The 24,586-nt window shown below is 38.9% G+C and overlaps 1 protein-coding gene across 2 annotated transcripts; it reads right to left on the bottom strand.

Annotated features, from left to right (window-relative positions):
- Positions 1–20,338: 20,338 nt before the first annotated feature.
- Positions 20,339–23,221, bottom strand: LOC103973620 (psbP domain-containing protein 3, chloroplastic). 2 transcript variants are annotated; one of them, XM_009388247.3, is made up of 10 exons: positions 23,063–23,221; positions 22,903–22,972; positions 22,675–22,781; positions 22,520–22,585; positions 21,375–21,455; positions 21,205–21,287; positions 21,034–21,109; positions 20,845–20,963; positions 20,637–20,681; positions 20,339–20,563 (listed from the first exon to the last, which is right to left on the bottom strand). In XM_009388247.3, exons 1-10 carry the CDS (start codon positions 23,139–23,141, stop codon positions 20,489–20,491), a joined length of 801 nt encoding a protein of 266 aa, XP_009386522.2. In that variant the 5' UTR covers positions 23,142–23,221; the 3' UTR covers positions 20,339–20,488. The 2 variants fall into 2 exon arrangements, with proteins under 2 accessions (XP_009386522.2, XP_009386523.2); XM_009388248.3 differs by lacking the exon at positions 22,520–22,585.
- Between the last annotated feature and the right edge of the window lie 1,365 nt (positions 23,222–24,586).

Here is a 24,586-nt window from a genome sequence, read left to right as displayed (position 1 = left end):
ATGGTCCTTGAGGAAGTGAGTAAACTCTGTACTTAAGTACTCACCTCCTCGATCTGATCGAAGAGTTTTGATACTCTTTCCAGTCTGGTTCTCCACCTCATTCTTATACTCTCTGAATTTCTCAAAGGCCTCGGACTTGTACTTCATTAAGTACACATATCCATACCTTGAGAAATCATCAGTAAATGTAATGAAGTAGGAGTAACCTCCAATGGCATGAGTTGACATGGGTCCACATACATCACTATGTATGAGTTCCAACAACTCAGTGGCTCTCTCTCCAGTTCCACTAAATGGAGAGTTGGTCAGTTTTCCACGAATGCAAGGCTCACAAGTTGCATATGACACATAGTCGAATGGATCTAGATATCCATCATTTAGCAACTTTTGAATCCTTCTTTCATGGATGTGACCTAGCCTACAATGCCACAGGTATGCACTGTTCAACTCATCTCGTTTCCTTTTGGACACATTTATATTCATGATATGTGGAGTGGTGTCTAACATAAATAAACCATTATGCAATGTTCCTTTCGTGATGATCTTATCATCTAATAATATCGAACAACCATTGTTCTCAAAAATAAATTTATATCCACTAACTGTTAAACATGAAATGGAGATAATGTTTTTGATAATAGAAGGAACAAAATAACATGCATCTAATGCAATAAAAGCTCCACTAGGCAGATGTAGGGCGACCTCGCCAATAGCTAATACAGCAACTTTTGCTCCATTACCCATCTTGAGGTCCATCTCGCCTCTCTCTAGTCTCCTAGGCCTTGCCAGAACCTGCAACGAATTACATATATGATAAGCACTACCGGTATCTAATACCCATGTGTTATCATAAGAGTCTGACAAATGGAGACTGATCATGAATGTACCTGAAGCTTCATCAAGCTTTTGTTTCGCCCTTTCTGCAAGGTACTCTTTGCAGTTTCTCTTCCAGTGCCCATCTTTACCATAGTGGAAGCACTGGCCTTTGTCCTTTGTTGGGTCTTTCTTAGCAACCTTTGCTTTACCTTGTTTGCCCTTGCTCTTTCCCTTCTTAAGGGACCTTTCTGCTTTCCTTTTCTTTCTGGTCTCACCAGTGTAGAGAACTGGCTTCTCTTTCTTAATAGAGTACTCTCTGCCTCCCTCAACATATTGAGGAGCTCTGGGAGAGTCACCTCAAGCTTGTTCATATTAAAGTTCATTATGAACTGTGAAAAGGAATCTGGTAGGGACTGAAGCACAATGTCCACACACAAGTTATCCTCTAGGACCATTCCTAGACCTGTGAGTTTCTCTATCCACTCAATCATCTTTAGGACATGGTTCTGAACCGGTGTCCCCTCAGTCATCCTAGCGCGGAAAAGGCTCTTGGATATCTCATATCGTTGAGTCCTTCCCTGTTCCTCAAACAATTTACGGACATGTAGGAGAATGGATCTGGCATCTATCTTTTCATGTTGTCTCTGTAACTCTGGAGTCATAGAGCCCAACATATAGCACTGAGCAAGAGTGGAGTCATCAATGTACTTCACGTAGCGAGCGATCTCATCCTCGCTTGCCCCTTCTTCGGGCGTAGGCATCACTGTATCAAGGACGTACACGATTTTCTCCGCTGTGAGAACAATTCTCAAGTTACGGAGCCAATCCGTATAATTTGGACCAGTGAGGCGGTTGACATCAAGTATGCCACGTAAGGGATTTGAAAGCGACATTTTCTGAAAATAAAGATGTAGCAAAAATGAATAACATGCAGATTTTGCAAGAAATAAACTATCAAGATATGGACTTCTATCTTAATATGCTCCCACTATTTTACTAACGAGTCACGCGACACCCTCAGCACGTGAAACGGAAGTCTCCGGCAGACTTCTAGTGGGGATCAGGATCCAATCAGCGTCTTAGTGTAACCTCGAGGGACTCGACCAATCACACTAAGCCTAAAAGGTAGACAACTCTTGCCGATCACAACTCCTTGTGATTCCCGTCCTGTTCGGCCTCCGAATCACCATGGCCTCGAGGGACTCGACCAACCATGATGCTCGGTTAAGTCAACACCTTCGTTACAAGATGAGTCTGATTTGATGATATACCCTCGAGGGACTCGACCAAGCATATCATGCCCTCAGGTCACCGGTGACATCTCTATGTCGTAAGCAAGATAGCGAATCGCGATATAGGTGAGTCTCGAGGGACTCGACCAACTCAACCTACACCGGGATTCGGTTCCTACTCATAACGATGGAAGGCCACGTGGGTCAATCTAATTGCCTCACGTTTACCGACTTAATATTATCGAGAGATGTTTCTATGATTTGGTCTCCTAATATGACATGTCACACATATATATATTTAATATATATCTACATCGCATGCAAATATACATATCTAGTATGTGTATAAGCAATCACACCAGATGATCATGGACCACAACCTAATATGATTAGGCCCGAGCCAGTAGGCCTAATCACTCACATCAAGATCTATGTGTGCAACGGTGCATCTCCATGCCTTGTGATCGTCCATCTCGTCCTCGTTGGTTCCGTCGACATCTTGATGCATCTTCATGCATCACGATCGTCCGTCTCGTGGGTCCCGCTATGGCTTCCACGCTCCCGCTGCGCCTCCTCATGTGATTACAACTTAATCATAGGCACGCAGGCCCAACAATAAACGAGAAATATAATGGAGGTTCGCAGACCTCAATAATAATAATCACAAGTACACACATCACACGGTCCATGATCATCCGTCCACTCATCATACATCACATGTATAAATAATCATCATCATGTAGGACTACTAGATAATAATAAAAATAATAATCAACTAAACCTTTTAATTAATTAATATTTTCTGAAATCAGGGATATATAGGGAATTTCTCAATTCCTAAGGGTATTTTCGTAATTTGGACAAAAGACAGAAACTGGAATTTCTCAAATTCCGAGGGGCAAAACTGTCTTTTGCGCAGAAAACCCTAATACCCTTTCCCCTTTTCGCTGCCGCCGCCGCTGCCACCCTGCCGGCGGCGGCCTGTGCGGCGGGGCGAGGGCACTGCCCTCGCCTGCAGGCGGCACGCCCGCTGGCGGCGATGCCGCTGCGGGTGGGCGCCCTCTTCGGGCGCCGCCGCCTCCGCGGGCGGTTCTGCCCGCGAGTCAGCGCCCGCAGGTGGTGCTGCCTCGCTGGCGGCCGCCCCTGCGGGGTTTTTGCCCGTGGGAGCAGCGGCCACAAGCGCCGCTGCCCTGCGGTGCCTCAGCCCGCGCTGCTCAGTGGCCACAGGCGCTTCTACCGAGCGGGCTGCCAGCCCCGCCGGCCGCAAGCCTGCTGCAAGCAGACCGCCGGCCGGCTGCTGCAGGCACAGCGCTTGCGCATGCGCCGGCGCTGTGCTGCCTGGCTGCGGCTGCGGCTGGCTGCAGGCATGCAGATCGAGGGCAGCAACTGTTGCTGCCCTTCCTTGCTTTTGCGTCAACGATTTTGACGTCAATATTCTTCCTAAACACAACACACGCAGTTCAAAAACCAATCATTCGCACGAACAACCTGGCTCTGATACCACTGTTGGGAAATCATAGGGGGGGGCGACATCATATGCGCAGCGGAAGAACAAGAAAACAAAAATCCCCGATTCCCAAAAAGATGTTCATCGTCGTGCGAAGATTGGTGCGCAAAATCCGCAAAAACACAAAACTGCGTATAGAGATTGTGTTACCTAGGGAGATCGTATATCCCTGTTTCCTTGCAGATCCTTAGGAGAGGGTGAAGGAGGTCAAGCGTCCTCCTCTCTAGCGGTGATCCACACAGCAGGGTTGCGACGACGCTCCTCAAAACTCCAGGCCTACTCTGAGGTGGAGAGGGAGAGGAGAATAGGAAGGGCAAGCAAAGACTCTAGCCTATGAGGCTGTGAATCCCTCCTATTTATAGAGATCCCGTGTCAAAACCCTAATGGGTCCTTTCCCTAGTGGGTATTGGATCTGCATCCAATAAGACAAGGGCTCCGTCGGATATCTCATATCCGAACCTCTACTCATCGCAATGCCTACCATATGTGTGTGACCCTCTAGGCCCAATATCGAGCTGGCCGTGAGTCATACCTGTCAGAACTCCTTCTAACTCAGTGAATTATTATCTCTGTAATAATTCACTCGACTCATCGACTACGGAAGTACTAGGCCACTACGCCGTAGTCCCCAGACGATACAGGGGAATCCAATCCATTAGACCTGTCTGTCCTCAGTTACCATGTACCTATAGTCCCTCATCCATCTAATATCCCAGAGACCGTATATCGAGCATGGTGCTGTCAGACCCATACGGTTTCTACTCGAGTCTCGCTCTAATCGGATTCTCCCGGAGAACTCTTTCTCTCTCAACCCGAATGACCCTGGCCAGGGATTTGTCTGAGCAAGAACACATGAGATATTCCTCTCATGATACCGAGAGTGGATGATCCTCTATCGACACTCAATAGCCCTCGTAAGGTCGACTACCACTCCCAATGACCAGCTGTACTAGATCTGGGAACAGCCAAACCTATAAGTCTGGTATCAAAGAGTGGAGCACTCATACAGGACATCCTTGGTGTCTCAAGTCTAAGAACCAGATACACCACTAGGACTACGGAATCGTTGTCTGACAATAAGGCATCATTAACCATCCAGCATTCCGTAAGCGGATCAATCAGTGAACTCATTCTCCAATGAGCACCTGTACTGTATCCCTAGTGTCCCTACACGAGCAGCTATGAGACCAGCTGCATCCATCATATGGACGGGTATACAGCACACCAGTCTATCCGGTTATCACGATGTCCCTCTCGAGTAACCTATGACCGGGATTATTTAGGATATGTGTTTAAAGGTGAATCGATCTCATTATCGTGATCTCATCACGATCCGATTCCCATTGCACAAATCTAAGGACATCACAATATATATGCATTTATGCAATAGTTATAAAGTGATATATGCCAAAATATAATAAGCAAAAAGATTCTGTATCAAGTCACACGTGCCATCACTCACGTGATTGGCTTGCTGGGCACTTATGACTAGCAGGGACTTGGTCGACAGTAGGGGGGGCTGAGGGCTTCAATATTACTAGTTGAGGAGCGACCCTAGTCCTCCGAGCTTCATGGTTCAATTGCTCCTCTTGATGTCGTGCAAAAGAGATGGCTGCCATAAGCGTATACGGTTGTCGCGCTTTAACTTCTCCTTGGATCTCCGGCTTCAAGCCCTCAATGAAGGTCCTCAATAGTTGTTTTTGAGACCAATCACGAGTTTGATTAGATAACCTTTCAAACCTGGTTTGGTACTCCTTAATGGTGGAGGTTTGTTGGATCTTTGCTAGTTGTTCGTCAATATTCTCGTAATCGGTTGGTCTGAAGCGAATCAGCAGTCCTTCTTTGAATTGTCGCCATGAAAGGACTCCATAAGTATGTTCAAACTAGTCAAACCACTGTATAGCATCCCCTTCAAGATGTATAGCTGCAATTTTCACCATAGATACATCCGCGGTTTTGTGGTACCGAAAATATTGCTCCACGCGAGAGATCCAACTAATCGGGTCTCCTTCTTCCCATCTAGGAAAGTCCACTCTCATGCATGGATAGTTGGGGTTGGTCATAGAGCCTACCCTCCCTTGGAAGTCATCTCTTCGGGCTTGGTGTGATTGGGCAAAGCTCTCTCCTTGATATGATTTCTTCGGGCTTAGTGGTCGGCCTAATCTGAGTTCGGTAAAGAGCGTCCAAATCTTATCCTCTATTCGTGCCTCCAAGGCTTCAAATTTAGCATTGATTGCCTCCTTAGATTCCATAGTATATGGCCCCAAATCAATGATGTTAAGATCTCTCTTTTGCTGTTGGGTTAAAGGCATGTATAGGTTGAGAGAAGTGATGGTCGAAAGTGTTGGTGGATTGGTGGATGTAGGCTGCGGTTTAGGCTTGTTTTGTGGCTGTTTTGGGTGTAGTTTGAGGGTGTGGTTTGGTAGAGTTTTAGGGCTGTGGATGAAAGTTTTGGATCTATGGTAGATGGTAGCAAAGGTTTGACAGAAATCCGTGGAAGTTGCAACAAGTATGTGCTGTCTTGTAAGAGTAGAATTGTCGTCGAAGAAACAACGGTTTCTTGATGTAATTTCCACCAAAAACTTTAGAGAATTGAGGAGGGAATTGATAGAAAAATCACAGTTTATATGACAGCAAGGATATCTAATTTAATCAAGAAAATTTTGGTAGTATAACAGCAAAGAAATTGGTGCAAGTTGCAATTACAGAATTATCGTCGAAAAATTTCAGCGGGATACGATGAAAATTTGCAGTAACATAAAATCGTTTTTAGAGATGAATTTCTTAATAGATCAATCTTAGATGGAAGCCAAGATGATATATGAAGTCTATAAAAAATTTCATTCAAAAAAGATTGCAAATAGATGGGTTAAGGCAACGATATGCAGCTGAAATTTTCTGCACCAAAGATTTTCAAGTGTAGCAGATTGGACATAAAAGATCAGTAGTTTATATTGAGAATTTTTTGATGAAACCAAAGGGAAATCTACTGTTAGGAAGTGAAGATGTCATAAAAATTTCGTAGAAATTTGGATAGAAAAAGCACAGTAGCAAGATCAAATAGATGGTGCTATGCGGCTTGAATTCTGCAATTCAAGTGCAGCAGATTGGACATAAAAGATCAGTAGTTTATGCTGAGAATTATTTGATGAAACCAAAGGGAAATCCACTGTTAGGAAGTGTCAAAGATGTCATAAAAATTTTGTAGAAATTTGGATAGAAAAAGCATAGTAGTAAGATCAAACAGATGGTGCTATGCGGTTGGAATTCTGCAATGTATCTTTCGTCGTAGAGATGAAAACTTTATGACGAAAAGTTTATGCAGCAATATAAGAACGATTTTTTTTTTTTTGATTTTTGAATAAGGATAACTAAATTGCAGCAGCAGTAAGGTAGGAAACCAGAACCTGTTGCAATTCACGGGGAGATCAAAGGATGATCCGCGGTGGTGGAGATGATGGCGGAATTCGGTGACGATCTTTTAAGCAATTGTGGGAATTGCTTTGGATGGTTGTGGAGGGTTGATGGATGGCTATGGAAGGGCAGCGAGATGCCAAGAACACTGCTCTAATACTAGGTGATAGAACCCTTGCAGATTCTAAACTTGGGGTTGATCTCTTTAGGGGATCGGCCTCCTTGGAACTCTATAGGGGTTCCTCCCTCCAAGTTGCTGCTCAAAGGCTGCAGAAAAGATTCATCTATTGCTTATGAAAAGAGAAGGAATACATGGCTATTTATAGGGCTTCTAAACCCTAACTCCTAATAGGACTCCTACTTAAGACTCTTACTTCTAACCAACTCCTAATAGGACTCCTAGTCAAGACTCCTATTCCCTTACAACTCCTAATTCTTCTCTAAGAAAACACCTCCTACATGAATGCCCCTCTCAATTAGGACTCTCCTAGCTAGAGTCCTAACAGTTTTACATGAATGTCCCTCTCAATTAGGACTCTCCAAGCTAGAGTCCTAACACCTGCATATGGAAAAACTTTGTCCAAAATCTACTCGTGAAGATGCAAGTAGAATTTGTCACAAGCACAATGCATCCCTTATAGTGTAATTCTTTTGAGTCTCAATTGTAATGAGCCACGGAGCTTGGTACTTCCTCCAATTTTGTTATGATCTTACTAGTCTCCAGATCTTCCTGTCATTCCCTCTTAATATCCTTAAGTAAGTCACTAGTCGAAATTAAAATGGCCAAAAATTCAGCTTATTTAGATAGCCATGAAAGCGCATTTGCAACAACATTCTCTTTCCTCTTTTTGTAAGTTATTTCATAATCATATCCAAGAAGCTTTGTTATCCATTTTTGCTGCTCGGGGGAAGATATCTTCTACTCCAAGAAATATTTTAGGCTTCTATGGTCGGTCTTGATTTGAAAGCATCGCCCGATCAAGTACGATCTCCACCTCGTTACTACGTGCACAATAGCAAAAAATCTCCTTATCATATGTTGATATGTTTTGATGGGAGGGTGACAATGCCTTACTAGTGTATGTGAGTGGTTAACCATCTTGCATGAGAACATCTCTAATTCTGACTCCCAATGCATCGGCCTCAATAATGAAGGGTCGGCTGAAATCTGGTAGCGCTGGCACCGGCATCATCGTCATGGCTACCTTAAGTTTGTCAAAAGTAGCAAAGGCTTTGTCCAACTATTGGAAGGTATCATTTTTCAGTAGATAAGTGAGTGGTGCACTGATCTTTCCATAGTTTTTCATGAACTTGCGATTGTAGCCTATTAAACCGAGAAAGCTATGTAGCAATTTTATGTTCCTCGGGGTTGGCTAGTTCTGCATTACTTCTATTTTGGAGGGGTCCACCATCACACCTTCCTCTGATATGATATGCCCAAGATATTCCACCTTTTATTGAAGAAAGCAAAAATTGATAGTGGCCGTTGTATGTTCGAAAGGCAGTTTTTGGTATGTCTTCTTCGCACACTTGTATTTGATGATACCCGGATCGAAGGTCCAGCTTTGTGAAGATATGTGCTCCCTTTCATCTAACAATTCATCTACTACTAGAATAGGGTATTTATCCTTGATAGTTATGCCATTGAGAGCTCGGTAATCAATGCATATTCGTCATGTTCCATCCTTCTTATGTACAAGTAGCATCAGTGAAGAGTAGAGGCTGCAACTTGGCTGAATAACTCCTGTTTCAAGCATCTCTTTTATAACCCTTTCTATTTCATCCTTCTGGAGATGTAGATACTGATATGGCCAAGTATTTACTAGAGGTTTGCTTGGAAGAATCGTTATATAATGATCATGCCGATGGGTAAGAGGTAGGTTATGCGGTTCATCAAATATATCTAAAAATTCAGCAAGCAAAGGAAGTAGGTTTGGATCTTCAAATTCTATTGGCTCTCCCTTAGTTTGCTACTCAAGTTGTACCAAAAAGCTGCTACATGCTTTATGCAAAACCTTCTCCATTTGTTGTGAGCAAATCGTCTTTACGTTGCCCCCACGTTTCCCATGCAGTATCACCTATTTCTCCTTACTGTAAAATTTCATAATTAGTTGCATAAAATTTCAAGAAATATCATGTAATGTCGTCAACCATTTAATTCTGAGCATGGCCTCATGAGCAACAAGAGGGAAGAGGAAGAAATATGTAATTATCTCTTGGTCCTACAACAACAGTTTCACTCGCGGGCGCCTACGATCATACTTCAAAATCCATCCATCGACGACCTTAATGTCAAACCTGCTGCAATTCTTGATAGGTAAGGCTATTCGAACAACAACTTTACTGTTTAGGAAGTTATTAGTACTGCCCATGTCGATGAGAATCGTGATCGGTTGTTGTTTAAGAATGCCTCCAACTTTCATCGTTTGCGGGTTTGAGTAGCCGGCTAGTGCATGTACCGTAACTTCGATCGATTGTGGCTCTTCTTCTGCATCTTATTAATGTTCGAGGCTCTTTTCTAAATATTCAATGACCTCTTTTTCTACTGGTTCAATCATAAGAAGTCTCCCTTTACTACAGCGATGCTCACGACTCCACAACTCGTCGCAATGCCAACATAACCCCTTCGCATATCGCTCCCGAAGCTCTTCTCTTGTTAATCTCTTTAGTGTAGGGACTTGGTCGACAGTAGGGGGGGCTGAGGGCTTCAGTATTGCTAGTCGAGGAGCGATCCTAGTCCTTCGAGCGTCATGGTTCAATCGCTCCTCTTGATGTCGTGCGAAAGATATGGCTGCCATAAGCGTGTACGGTTGTTGCCCTTTAACTTCTCCCTGGATCTCCGACTTCAAGCCCTCAATGAAGGTCCCCAATAGCTGTTTTTGAGACCAATCATGAGTTTGATTAGATAACCTTTCAAACCTAGTTTGGTACTCTTGAATGGTGGAGGTTTGTCAGATCTTTGCTAGTTGTCCATTAATGTTCTCGTAATCGGTTGGTCTGAAGCGGATCAGCAGTCCTTCTTTGAATTGTTGCCATGAGAGGACTCCATGAGTGTGTTCAAACTAGTCAAACTACTATATGGCATCCCCTTCAAGATGTATAGCTATAATTTTCACCATAGATGCATCTGTGGTTTTGTGGTACCGAAAATATTGCTCCGCGCGCGAGATCTAACTAATCGGGTCTCTTTCTTCCCATCTAGGGAAGTCTACCCTCATGCGTGGATAGTTAGAGTTGGTCATAGAGCCTCCCCTTCCTTGGAAATCATCTCTTCGGGCTTGTTGCGATTGGTTAGAGCTCTCTCCTTGAGGTGATTTCTTTGGGCTTAGTGGTCAGCCCAAACTGAGTTCGGTTAAGAGAGTCTGAATCTTATCCTCCATTCCTGCCTCAAAAGCTTCGAATTTAGCATTAATTGCCTCCTTAGATGTCATAGTATATGTCTCCAAATCTGTGATGTTAAGATCCCTCTTTTGTTGTTGGGTTAAAGGCATGTATAGGTTGAGAGAAGTGATGGTCGAAAGGGTTGGTGGATTGGTGGATGTAGGCTGTTATTTAGGCTTGTTTTGTTGCTATTTTGGGTGCAGTTTGAGGGTGTGGTTTAGTAGAGTTTTAGGGCTGTAGATGAAAGTTTTAGATCTATGGTAGATGGCAGCAAAAGTTTGATAGAAATCAGTGGAAGTTTACTGCAGAATTATGTTCTCTTGTAAGAGCAGAATTATCGTCGAAAAAACAACAGTTTCTCGATGGAATTTCCACCAAAAATTTGAGAGATTTGAGGAGGGAATTGACAGCAATATCTCAATTTATATGACAGCAAGGATGTCTAATTTAATCAAGAAAATATTGGCAGTAACAGTAAGAAAATTGGTGCAAGTTGCGATAGCATAATTCTCATCGAAAAATTTCAGCAGCTTACGACGAAAATTTACAGCAAAAAAAGTCATTTTTAGAAATGAATTCTTCAATAGATCAATCTTAGATGGAAGTCAAGATTATCTATGAAGTGTATAAGAAATTTCATTCAAAAAAGATTGTAAATAGATTGGTTAAGGCAACAATATGCGGCTGAAATTTTCTGCATCACAGATTTTCAAGTGTAGCAGATTGGACGTAAAAGATCAGTAGTTTATATTAAGAATTTTTTGACAAAACTAAAGAAAAATCTACTATTAGACAGTGTCAAAGCTATCATAAAAAATTCATAGTGATTTGGATAAAAAAAACATAGTAACAAGATCAAACAAACTATGCTATGCAGTTGGAATTTTACAGTGCAGATTTTCAAGTATAGTAGTTTAGACATAAAATATAAATAGTTTATATTGAGAATTTTTTGACAAAACCAAAGGAAAATCTGCTATTAGGAAGTGTCAAAGCTGTTATAAAATTTTGTAGAGATTTGGATAGAAAAAATGCCGTAGCAAGATCAAATAGACTGTGCTATGCGGCCGAAATTCTGTAATGTATCTTTCGTCATAGAGATGAAAACTTTACGATGAAAAGTTTATGCAGCAATTTTGGAACAATTTTTTTTTAAATTTTTGAATAAGGATAACTAAATTGCAATAATAGTAAGATAGGAAACCAGAACCTGTTGCAATTTACTGGGAGATCAAAGGATGATCTATGGTGGTGGAGATGATGGCGGAATTTGGCGATGATCTTTTAAGCAATTGTGGGAATTGCTTTGAGCGGTTGTGGAGGGCTAATGGATGGCTGTGGAAGGGCAGCGAGATACCAAGAATACTGCTCTAATACTAGGTGTTATAACCCTTGTAGATTCTAAACTTAGGGTTGATCTCTTTAGGGGATCAGCCTCCTTGGAACTCTATAGGGGTTCCTCCATCCAAGTTGCTGCTCAAAGGCCGCAGAAAAGATTCATCTATTATTTATCAAAAGATGAGGAATACATGGCTATTTATAGGGCTTCTAGATCCTAACTTCTAATAGGACTCCTACTCAAGACTCCTACTTCTAACCAACTCCTAATAGGACTGCTACTCAAGACTCCTATTCCTTTACAACTCCTAATTCTTCTCTAAGAAACAACCTCCTAACCCTACCTGTCCTCTTCACCTCTTAATAGGGGTCGACTTAGGTAGGTTTTACATGAATGTTCCTCTCAATTAGGACTCTCCTAGCTAGAGTCCTAACATATTGGTAGGTACGCATTGCTAAAGGCGATGAAGCGAAGGCTACCTATGTGACAAGGTATGGAGCATTTGAGTTTTTGGTAATACCTTTTGGCTTAACCACCACTCTGGTCATGTTTTGCACTTTTATAAACTAGCTATTCAAAGAGTATTTGGATAAGTTCGTAGTCGTCTACTTAGACGATATAGTCGTCTATAGTCAAACACTCGAGAAGCATGTCAATCACCTTTGGACAATTTTCAAAGTTCTTAGAGAGAACACTTTATTCGTGAAAAGGGAGAAATGCTACTTTGCTTAAACGGAGATCTTATTCTTGGGGCATCGAATCGATGATTGACTACATTCGGATGGACAAATCAAAGGTGCAAGTGTTGCGGAATGATGAACCCCAAAGAAGGTGCCAGAGTTAAGATACTTCCTTGGTTTCATCAACTACTATTGATGCTTTATAGTGTTAGGAAAAGAGTCGACACTAAGGGCGGGGGGGGGGGTGTGAATTAGTGCAGCGGTAAAAATTACGTCGGTTTAAAACTTTATTGCGATTAAATTCATTTCCGATGAAAAACCATTTCATAAAGGTATTAACTTTGAAAGCGTATGGAAGAGCATAGTGGATATAAAGTATGTAAAGTGGTTTACAGTAAAGTAAATTGCACAAGAGAAACGTAAACCAGATTTTCATAGTGGTTCGGTCGTTGTGACCTACATCCACTTCACTGATTCCTCTTCCGTTGAGGCCACCGGCATCCACTATCGGTCTTTTTTCAATGGGTAAAGACCAACTACCCTTTTACACCCCTCTTCTCCTTTTCACAGGTTTAGGAGACAACCTTTTACAACCCTCTTTTACAAGGTATCCCTCTCACACCTCCCTTAGAACTCTCTCTCAACTTTGGGAGGAGGGAACTCAACTTTCTAAGGTTTATAACTTTAGAATCATAGGATTTTGCTCAATATTTCTTACTGATCCATGCAGGAATAGCTGGGGTATTTATAGGCCCCAAATGGATTCAAATTTGGAGCCCAAAATTCAAACCCCCAAAATTTCAAGATACGGGCGGTACCACCACCTACAGCCTGACACTAGGTGGTACCACCACCTAGATAGTCTCAGAGACTAAGTCTGGGTGGCACCACCACCCAGACTGACGGTACCACTACCTGACATAGTCTCGGAGATTGTGCCACGATGATTTCACCTGTTTGGTCACTGTTTGGGCCTTTCTCTTGGCCCAACATAGCCCAAACTTGGCCCAACTATCCCCTAATTGGGTTGCCCAATTCTAATCCCTATTATGTGCTAACTATGAATTTTAAGACATTTACTAAGCTAAACAATGTCCGTAAGTCTAGGTTTCTTCCGGTGAGCTTCCAACGATCTTCCGGCGAACTTCCAACGATCTTCTAGCGAACTTCCAACGATCTCTCGGCAATGTTCCAGCGAACTCCTGGCAAGCTCCTAGACTTCATGATGATCTTCTTAGTGAGTTCCAATGAGCTTCTTTGGCAAGTTTTAGGACTTCTTGGTCAATTCTAATAGAACTTTCGACGAACGTCCGGACTTCCAAATGAACTCTTGAACTCCCAACGAAATAGCGTTCTTGACTCCGGGACTTCATTTTGCTTTATGTCTTACTATTGTAGTTAATCCTGCACATATAAAAACACACTTCGATCAAGACAAGTATTACTAAGCATGAATCATTTTGTCCAGCATATCATTGGTCCATCGACGCTTCGTCCGATTCTTCGACGCATCATCCTCTCTTGCGGCCTATTATCCAATCGGCCAATTGACCTCCACAACTCCAATATCTAACGCAATATCCGCTCTTCTTGGCCCACTACCCGAATCCATAGCCCGAAGCCTTCTATCAATACGTCGATCGATCTTCCGGCCCAACGTCCAATATTCTAACATCTTTTTCTCTGGCCCAACATGATTCTTCCTGCTTTAATTATCTCTCCCTGATCGAAACATCTTGCGTCACTCAAAATGTAGATCAAATCATAAATGCTATCAATTGGTTTCATCATCAAAATTTGAGATTCAACAATATCCCCCTTTTTTATAATGACAACCAATTAATGATGGAGTTAACCTTAACTCCCGAAGTTTAAATAAACTCCCCCTATCAGTATGTCATATTGATAGAACCTTGAATTCAAGCTGAATTTAAGTCATTGCAAATTTCATCATGAATATTTGCAATACGTCATCATGCATAACTTGATCATACTTCTCCCCCTTTGTCATCAACAAAAAGGAGAAGTTCCAACTGTCAAGTGTTTGTGATATAAGTTCAAATCATTGCATGAAAAACATAATATCAAGTTTTATCATCATGCAATTTGTAAGCTAGAAAATTTAGCTAGTGTTACATCATGCAAGCTACCAAGTTTTAGATATGCAAAGTAGTAAGATAGCAAGTTTACAACATACAAGCTAACAAAAATTTTGAAAGCAAATGCAAGATAACTTTTTTGTTGAAGTGTGTAAGTTAGCGATTCTTGCTTCCTATTGCAATGTGCAAGTTGCAAGTTTTACTTCCTGAGATTGACAAGATAGTGATATTCAAGATAGCAAGCTCTTTCTTCTCTTTTGAGAAGTGTCATTTTTGCTTCCTTTGCAAAGTACAAGCTAGCAAAATTCTACATTATTTTACAACAATCAAGCTAGCAATTTGGCAAGTGTTACTTCTCTTTGAAGTACGAAGGCTAACAAGTTTTTGAAAAATAATGCAAGATAACAAGCTAGCAAGATACAATGTTTTACATAAAGCAAGCTACATGAAGTATGTTTGCATCTTCTCTTTAGATGTGCAAGCAAGCAAGCAAGTTTTTGCATCTTCTTGACTTGTACAAGCTAGCTATCTCCCCCTTTGTCATTGTCAAAAAGAAGGGAAGAATACAATTTTGTATCTCTTTTTTCCTTTACAACAATTTTCAAATCATGACAAAGGATGAATAATCAAAGATGAAAAATCAAGTTATGAATGTCAAAACAATTTTTCATCATGAATATTTTATCATTCCATGCATCATTATCATAAGTTGAAGTATTGCATGCATAATATCAAATCATCATTCATAATTACATTAATGTTTTAATCATTATTTCAATATGTTTGTGCATCATTATAGTTTCAATTTACAATATGCATAATTTTAAAACTTTACATATCATCCTTACTCTATGCATGATACTAAAAATAAATCAATCATTATATCATACATGATACTCATAAGCTAGCAAATTTATATCATTTTAGAGCATCAAAACAATATTATAAGTATTCCATGCATTCATATCATCAATGTTTCAATCATTATTCCAATCATCAAAAATGAAAGATCAAGTCTAAAACTCAAGAGATCAAGATCATAATTTAGAAAATGTATAAGAAGAATTTATGCATTTGGAAGATCTAACATGTCTACATTTCTCATTTAAGCTAGCAATTTTCTTTCTCCCCTTTGTTATTGTAAACAAGGAAGAAGTAGAGTGGAAGAATACAATTTTTACATCAATACTCTACTTATAACATAAGGTTTACAACCACAAATACAAAGGAATTTACACATTATTTCATAAAAGATAATAATATCAAATCATGAATGCCATAAGACATGATTTATTTCATCAAATCTCTTCTTTTTATAAATAGAAAAAAGAAACATAAGAGATCAAATGATACAGTATCTTGATTCATGCATAAGAAATCTCTAAGTTATAAATCTCGAAAGATCAAGATAAAGCATATTCAAATTCAAATTGTCAACTCAAAATCATTTTCAAGAGATTCAAAAATAACAAACATACATTCATTAATATCTCTTTATTTTTAAAGATCGATAAAGTAGAGATTGAGAAATTCTTTAAGAAAAATGTTTTCCTTCCCCCTTTTTTATTTGATTTATTTCACACAAGCATGCCCAAGTTTTTATGCCAAGTTAAAGCATGCATCATTATTTAAGATTGAAAAGTAGATTTCGTCATAAAAACCATCAAGACCAAAAAAAAGTATAACACATTAAACATAAGTCTTCTTTAAACAAAAGATTTAATTCATCATTTTAATTTCAATGATAATATATTTTCCTTTTTATGTGTTTCATTTTAAGTGATTGATTTCATATAAGCATGATCAAGTTTTTTATATGAAAACATACATCATAGTTTAAAACTGAAAAGGCCACGTTCATTAAGGTAAAAATCGAAAATTCATAAATCTCAAGAATCATCATGCATAAATTCGAAACATAAACTCATTGAGCATGATATCAAATCATTACTTCCAATGAAACTTAATTTCATTAATCATAGAGCATCTTTAATTAAAATTAAGAAACAATATGATTAATCTTGTTAAGTATACAAGCATTAGATTTGCATCATTAAAACATCAAGCATGATTTCAATCAACATTGGAAATACACATTATTTCTTCTTGAAAAACATACATAGGATTATTATTAGATTTAAATCTAACATTTTATTCCTTTAACATAAAATATATAATTTTCCTTATCATTTTCAAAATTACTAGCATGATCCCAATTTTTGTATTTTTATTACATTATTAAACATGTAATTTTAAAAAAGAAATTTAGATAATTTTTTTAAAACTAAATTAAAAATAACTCATGAAGAACATTAAGTAATTTCAAAGTAAACTAAGGGAGTTTCGTTTGAGTTGTTTATCTCGTCCCGAAGAGAAAAAGATATTTTTATCAAATTTAATTTCACTATTAACTAAAGATCTTGGGAATGATGTTAAATACTATACCCACAGATAGTCTTGACATATCTGGACATGCATTTTATTTGTTAGCTACAGTTAGGAGTTATAGTCTATAGCATGTGCACTCAATGAGTTACTAAGTTTTGTCTATGACTTGTATAGATAAAGCTATTTGTAGAAACTTTACAATAATCAATTTACTTTTACTTATAAAAAAAATAAGGTTGTTTACCTCGTTGTAGAAAACCGTTAAGGCGTAGTTTGCCACTTCACCTTTGTTGATTTTCTCCTTGTCTTCGGAGGAGCTTGATTCATCCCAAAGTTCTTCCCTCTTCTTGCATTCATAGCAAGTAGTTGTATTCTTTTTGTTCTTTAATTTTTATTTCATGAACTTTTTAAATTTCATAGTGATGAGTTCAAGTTCACCATCACTTGAGCTTATGCTCGAGTGGTCTTCAATTGTTCTTAGTCCGAAATCCTTCTTGATCTTTAAAAGGTGGTCATAGGCTAGATTCCTTTGGCCACCCACCTCCTATCATCTCCTTCCCTTTCTTCCCTTACCACCAACCCTTGTGCATAAGGATAGTAAGAAGGGTCGGCCCCTTATTTTTCCATTGCATGGTGGTGCGCGAAGGCGAAGAAAGAACATGCCACAAAAAGAGGTGCGTCATCACTTCATCTATTATGTGGTTCACTGCTAGAGAGGATTTTATAAGAGCTCCTTCATCCACTGATTGAGATCTGTAGTTTCCGGGATATATAATCTCCCTTAGGTAAGAACATCTCACATACCTTATGTAGTTTTCAATTTCATGACTTTTACGCTCCTAATCATTATACAACGATTCGATATGATTCTTTTGGGAAACCAGTTTTGTTTTTATTTTGCAGTTGTGCATGTGATGCTCCCTAAGGTTTCCCAACAAGTATCATAATGATTTACAATTCTACTTGATTTAAATATTGGAAGAGAATAAAGAGAAATTAACTATCATTGAATGGAGGATGATAAATAACCAAGGCCGCGATGCCATACATTGATTGAAGTAATAACTAAAGCAAGTCATTAGTTGGTTAATTTATAAAGTTGATGACTACTCGTAAATATTATCTTTATTCTGGTCTCAAACTAAGGATGCCCCTATGCTTATATCATTTACAAAAATGAGTCAAGAAAAAATTCAATAGAGGTATTATTTTATTTATAAAATTGAGAGATAGAAATAAGATTTCTTTTGATGTAAGATGCATACAAAATATTATTAAGTGTAAGAGTGTTTATGTGTGAATTAAGTGATGTGAAACTAATATGAGTGACAAAGATTCCATTACTATCATTAATGATAATATCTTCATTGTCTTCATAGTCGATATAGATGGATAAATTCAACAGATCAAAAATAATATTATGAGAAGTACTAGAGTTAACAATCCAATTGCTTGAATGAATAGTCAGAGTAATCATGATGTTTACTTGAGGCTAGTTGGGTATAGGCTTGGGTTGAGATCAATAAACTTTTGTTGTGTGCTTAATTTTGTCACAAAGCTAACATATGATTTTTTATTAATTATTATTATTGGGACACTAAAACTATTGATAGTTGTAGTAATTATTGTTGAAGTTATTTCCTAAGTTATTTGGGTTAAAGTTGTCACTATGTGAATTCTTGATTGAATTGAGCTATAATAGTTGGGCTCGTCTCCCTCTCTTCTCATTTCAGATACATTTTATTGTCAATCAACTTACTAGACAATTCTTCAAATGACAATGGTGAGTCATATACCCGAATTGCTGCCATCAATTCATTATATTCATTTTCTAGACTATTGAGAGTATAAACAATAATTTCTTCATCACTCAAGGGATACTCTATTAAAGCCAAGGCATCTATAATAACTTTTAGATTTTTTATATAATCAGTAGTAGTATTTTTATTTTATATTATTTTTATGAAAGTAGATAAAGGACGTAGCATGCGAGCATAAGAGTGATTGGCGAGAGTAGTTTATAACTTGGACCACGCTCCTACCATAGTACATGAAGACATTAGTGGGTTCTCTTAGTATTTAGATTTATTCTAGTGAATAACTAAGAGAGTCATTGGTGCATCCTAATAAATCATATCCAAAGAGGAGGTTAGTGAATTGTGCTCATCGAGGTACATAATTAAAAGCTTTAAACATAGAAGAGGAAGACACGCTAAGAAGATGATGTGAACTAATAAGGAAAATCTAAAACGAACTAATGATCTGGTTTAGATCCACAAATGGTGAAGATCTAATCTATTGTAGGAGATCAAATATGAGAAGTGAACAAGGGAGGATTTGATCTGATGATATTTGAGAAGTGCACAAAGAATGATATGATCTTTTGAAGGAGATCAGGAAACAATAAACAGCGGAGATCTAAGGAGTCATTGTTCCCAAATCTCCTTCGATCATAAGTCAATGGGCATCATCAGTAGCTGCAACTATCAGTGGTGGATCAGTCAATAGATTCGTTGAAGAGTCAGCATGCAATAGATTGCTAGGATCTAGGAATTGGAGTATGAAATTCCTATGTTCGTTGGATAATTTGATCTAAAATATAGAAAGGATGATGATCTTAAAACTATGTCGAAGAGAAAGATGAAAGCTTTTCTTTCTTTTAAGGGCACCGTTCGAGGCACAGTTTTTTGACTTGAGCAATGGAGGTGGCTCGATGAAAAACTCTCAAAACCTTCTTCTATTTTGTTTTTTTCAAAAATAAATGAAATATTTTTTTTTCTATTTTAAGAACTAACTTGTTACCATTAGAGCAGCCCATCCTCCGGAAGGAGCTGTGTGGATGTCTAAACTATTATTTTGATGCGCTTGGGGATGCTATTCATGTAACTATGGCATTTGACTGACGGCATGAGAAGATGGCCAGCTCCATCCACCTCGTCGTGGATGGACGTAAAAAATATAACCATCATCAGATAAATATCTTTTTATGTGGCTGATAATTGCTGCTCTTGGATGGATATATGGGATCATGCAGGGTACCCTTGGAATCGATAGAATAGCTAAATGTTGGTTGACACAATGGTAGGCTGAACATTTCGTTTCAATGGAAGATTAGACGATGGAAATTGGAGTACCAGTTAGTGACCTTCCTAATAAAGCACGTCGGAGGACTCATCGGTGAACTCATGTAACTGCAGCTGGACATGCCGTGTCACCGAGAAATGGTCAGGCCATCACTGTGGAATGAGGATTGATCTCATGCATGTGAGAGAGAATGCTTGCTAACGAGTCCTGGTGGGTCCATCAAGTACAATTCCAACTAGGTCATGGATATGAAATGCCACGCTGTTACTGATACATGATTGATTCCATGCCTCGAAAGCAAGTCACTGAAGTTTAACTTGTTGTCAAAGATTTTAAGAGAATAAAAACATTCCTAGCATAGTGACAAAGCCATAGAGATTTCAGCGCACAAATCAGCATTGAAAACTTTAGCTCAGACATCTGCAACTAAAATTTGTATGATGATAAATGTTGTAAATTGTTTCTTTATGGTAAGATTATAAATGGACACAAAGCATGTGAAGTTACAGCATACACAAGAAATACGTATGGGGAGTGCCTAGGACTTTTCAAAGCCTTAGGAGAAAAGCTGTTTCTCCAGGAATTTCTTTAGTTTCTCGTATCAATCTGAACGATGATACCATCTGCAATTGGCAAGAGTGTTGGTGTTAGAGTATTACAATAATTATGATGCAGGTTCATAATCTTTTAACCTACCTTCACTACTTGGGGTTGGTACTTCTCAGCTTCATCCTCCATATACTGCAAAACATCATTAGATTTATGATGATAGTTAACCGGAGGAACAGATGCTTGTAAGCAATAAGTAACAAACTAATAATAATTGCGCGCTACAAGAATAAAAATAATGAAATGAAAGGTGTCAAGGTAAGATGAAGTTTCTCATATAAGTGTGATTGCCAACCTGTCCAGTGACTGTGTACAGCCGATTATACCAACCATTGGATGCAACGCCAAGGGCTGTGAGAATGTGCCTGCATCTTTCTCCAGGATTTTGCAATGTATACTCCACATAATACAACCCTGTGCAGTATATAGACACAGTATGAAAAGCACAGCCTTTCTCATTCCCAAAGTACCCTTTAAGCATTACCATTTGTAGATTTCGAACTAATCAGCTTTGCTGTAACTCCTGGGGGCCTTTTCCAGCTTCGGTCCAAACCGCTTACCTGTTCCGGTGAGCATGAACATGACAGTGTTTTAAGTTTTGAATACATTACAGAAGACCAAGTTGTTCATTATGTGCCAAGAAGTTGAAATGCACCAGAGTTTCTGCAAATGCATCCACATTGCCAAAAGATTCCAATCTGGTAAAGTCAGGACCAAGCCCCGTGATCACGATACTGACTGAAGAAACCGATTAGCTACTAATAATGAACACTTTGTAAAGGTCAATTAGTAAAGCTTCTGCAAACACCTAGAAACCATATATACCATTAGAATCAGATGATTCTTCAGGGTAGAATCCTGTAACTGATTTGATGCCATTCGCATCACCAGCACCAACTAGCCACTCTATAATAGAATAAACTTGAATATTAGTATGTTTGCTCAGACTATTGTCACTTAAGCTGCAATAAACTATGTTAGTTCATCATAATAAACCAAACAACATATTGTGTGTTTCATGTGGAATGTTTTAAATTTAAACTTCATGCAGATTATAACCTAGATGAAGAAATAATCACCAATTTTTCAGAAACCATAATCATATCTTTCAATACCATTGGCCTTAATTAGTTTTCCACTCTAACTGGACCAATCTTCCTATCAAGCACTGGCTGCACTAATTGACATGACATACTTTTTTGTGCAATTTTCTTGATCTTGGAAAGACTATGTATTTTTCAAGTACAAGATTCTTAAATTTAATGATCATTATTTTCCATTTGCTAACATCTATTTAATTGCAGATCATTTGTAAGAGACAATTAGATTAGAATAGAACCAGATTGGAAAATTATCATCTCATCGTTGCACAAGACCAGTTCCATTCATCAAAGAAAGATTAACTGTGCATTTACAATGATTCAAAATTTGCAATTACCATGGTGATGAGTAGCAAGTGGCAATTAATTGCCAGCGTCAGCCTCCTACAACCATCGGGTGTTTGACAAGTAGCCATGCAACATGGCCTTTTTGTTATTGCTTCTGAACTTGGACGGTAGAAGACTAACATTTGAACAACATAGGTTGGAATTCAAAGATTGATATTTGCAAACCAATGCTGTAAAGCAGTTCTTCTCTTATTAACCGCTGGTGAATATTGGCAAAGGTCATCCATGATAGGATATTGACTAAACATGAACTTCCACTTAATAAATTTTAAGGGCCGTTGATCCCTTTCTTAATGCTCTCAGTATTGCCAATTTCAAGATATCATGAGGCTTAACTTTGCAAGATAGTTATGTTAGGACCTCGTTATAGTTCATAACTTGCAGATCATTGTTAAACATATTCAAAAGAGAAAAAAGAAAACAAAGGACAACAACAGAAAATGAACAGTTCAACGTTAACAAGTGAAGATGAAATTGAATACAAACGGAACATATTAGATGAAAATATCGCAAATGGGCCACCTTTTGGAATGGATATCTGAAATTTATTCATCTCATCTTCGTATATTCGGAAACTCTCCTGAAGATCTAGAATCCGAGCCATCAAATCAACAGAAAAATAACTCAAACAAACAATAACTCTGCCACCGCAAGTGGGAAAAAAAAATCGCCAGTACCGGTCTCAGCTGAAGCATTCGTCGCTACAAATGGTAAAGAGAGTGAAGCAAGAAAGATCTGAAGCAACAATTCTCTCCTCTTACTTGGGAATCGTCCAATGTCAGACCTAGAACGCCGATTATTTGTCGATAAAGAAGATAAGGGAAGGGATAGAATTGGATTTAGGAAATCTTTTAAGAAAAAAAAAACAAAATGGAAACAAGAAATGAAATTGAGATCAAAATTACCTAAATTCCTCGGCGGCGTCACATTTAACAGCGGCGGGGAAAATCAGCCGGCTTCGAGATGGGAGTGACCCTGGAGGCCATGAAAGACGTTGAGTTAGAACTCGGGGGGTGGGTCGAAGGCGGAAGATCAGATTTGAGGTTACGGTTGGGAGGTGGCGACCTTTCAATCGGTTAACAGGAACCGGGGAACTGCTATGAAGAGGGGATGGCAGCACCGGGAGCGTAGCGAAGGAGGCCATCGGACGAACCGGATAGTCCAACGCTTCCTCGTCTGGAGATTGTCGTGCCACTGGTTGAGCTTCAGAGATATCTCGCTCCCGGTGTCCACCTATTTAATTTTATCTTTTAATAGTGGTGGGGCCACGGAATACTGCTAGCTGTAAACGACGGGCGGTGATACTTGTCACCGATAACTACCACCTAAGGCGTGACCCGATACAGACCTCACAATGCAGAGGCTGGGTAGTTTCACCTCATCATCAGATGGACTAGGTGATCAAGGTCAACCTGAACTCCAAAATCTTCACCGAATCCACAAGCAGTCGACTGGCATCGTAATAAAAGAGAATCAATCTCTCTTATGCTAAGAAGAAGTGATGGTGTCCCAATCGATAAAAGGATGTATTTTCTTGGAAGGAGAGTCATATTTTCCTAACCAAATATCACTTATTAAACCTCTTTGAATACTTGTTAACCATTTTAATTTTGAGGGCAGAGTAAAAGAGTCGTGGAAAAAATCCCTTAACTGTCGATGTAGGACTAAAATCCCTAAACAGGGAAATGAAATTTAAGTTTTTTCTTCTTCAAGTTTCAATAATCCCCCATAAAAACTCAAATATCCTTTAAAAAATAACTTAGATAAATAATTAAATAAAATAAAGTCATTAAAAAATTAAATGTTACTAGTGCATATATTGTGTAATTAATGAGGCTTTCAAAGACTTAATCTCATTTAGTAAAATATATATCCATCGAAAGGAAATGGAGTGAATGACTTGAATTAAGTTCTTTTCACCTAGACTTCCACTAACTCATTTATAGTAAGAAATACATCTTCGTGGGTTACACATTAATGGTCATATACGAGTATTTTGATTATTTATAAAATATTATAAAGATTGTCCAGATCTCTCGTCGTGCCCATCTATAAATTCTAACATATATAAGAGCCCCTACTAGGGATATGTGTAAAATCACATCTCGTAAAAAATACCACTTAGATATCTTTCAAAGTTATACTCTTTCCTCTACCTCTACATAGGAGTACTAATCATCATAGTGATGAGGTTAGAAATAAATTTCATATCTATTGAATCTCGGATTTTAATAATGAAATCAATTGATGAGTTTGTGATCTAATCTATGTTTTGAGTGAGAATCCTTGGGTAAAAATTGTAATCTCTTTTGAAGAGTAGGTCTAGGTCTTCTAAAGGGAGAAGAGAGATCTAGGTCTAAAAGAGAGGTGTAAAGGCTCTCTCCTAAGCTTGTCAAAAGGAGAAAATAGTTGTAAGAAGGTGGTTGGTCTTCGCCTATTGAAGGAAGACCATTGGTGGATGCCGGTGGCCTCGATGAAAGAAGAATCAGGAGTAGATGTACGTCACGACGACCGAACCACTGTAAAACTCGGTTTGCATTTACTTTAAGCTATTTACTTTCATTGCAAACTGTCTTACTTACTTTACCT

The sequence above is a fragment of the Musa acuminata genome, chromosome BXJ1-9, assembly GCF_036884655.1.
Source record: "Musa acuminata AAA Group cultivar baxijiao chromosome BXJ1-9, Cavendish_Baxijiao_AAA, whole genome shotgun sequence".
NCBI lineage: Eukaryota > Viridiplantae > Streptophyta > Magnoliopsida > Zingiberales > Musaceae > Musa > Musa acuminata.
The sequence above is the reverse complement of the archived record's forward strand: the minus strand, read 5'-3'. Positions and strand labels throughout refer to the sequence as shown.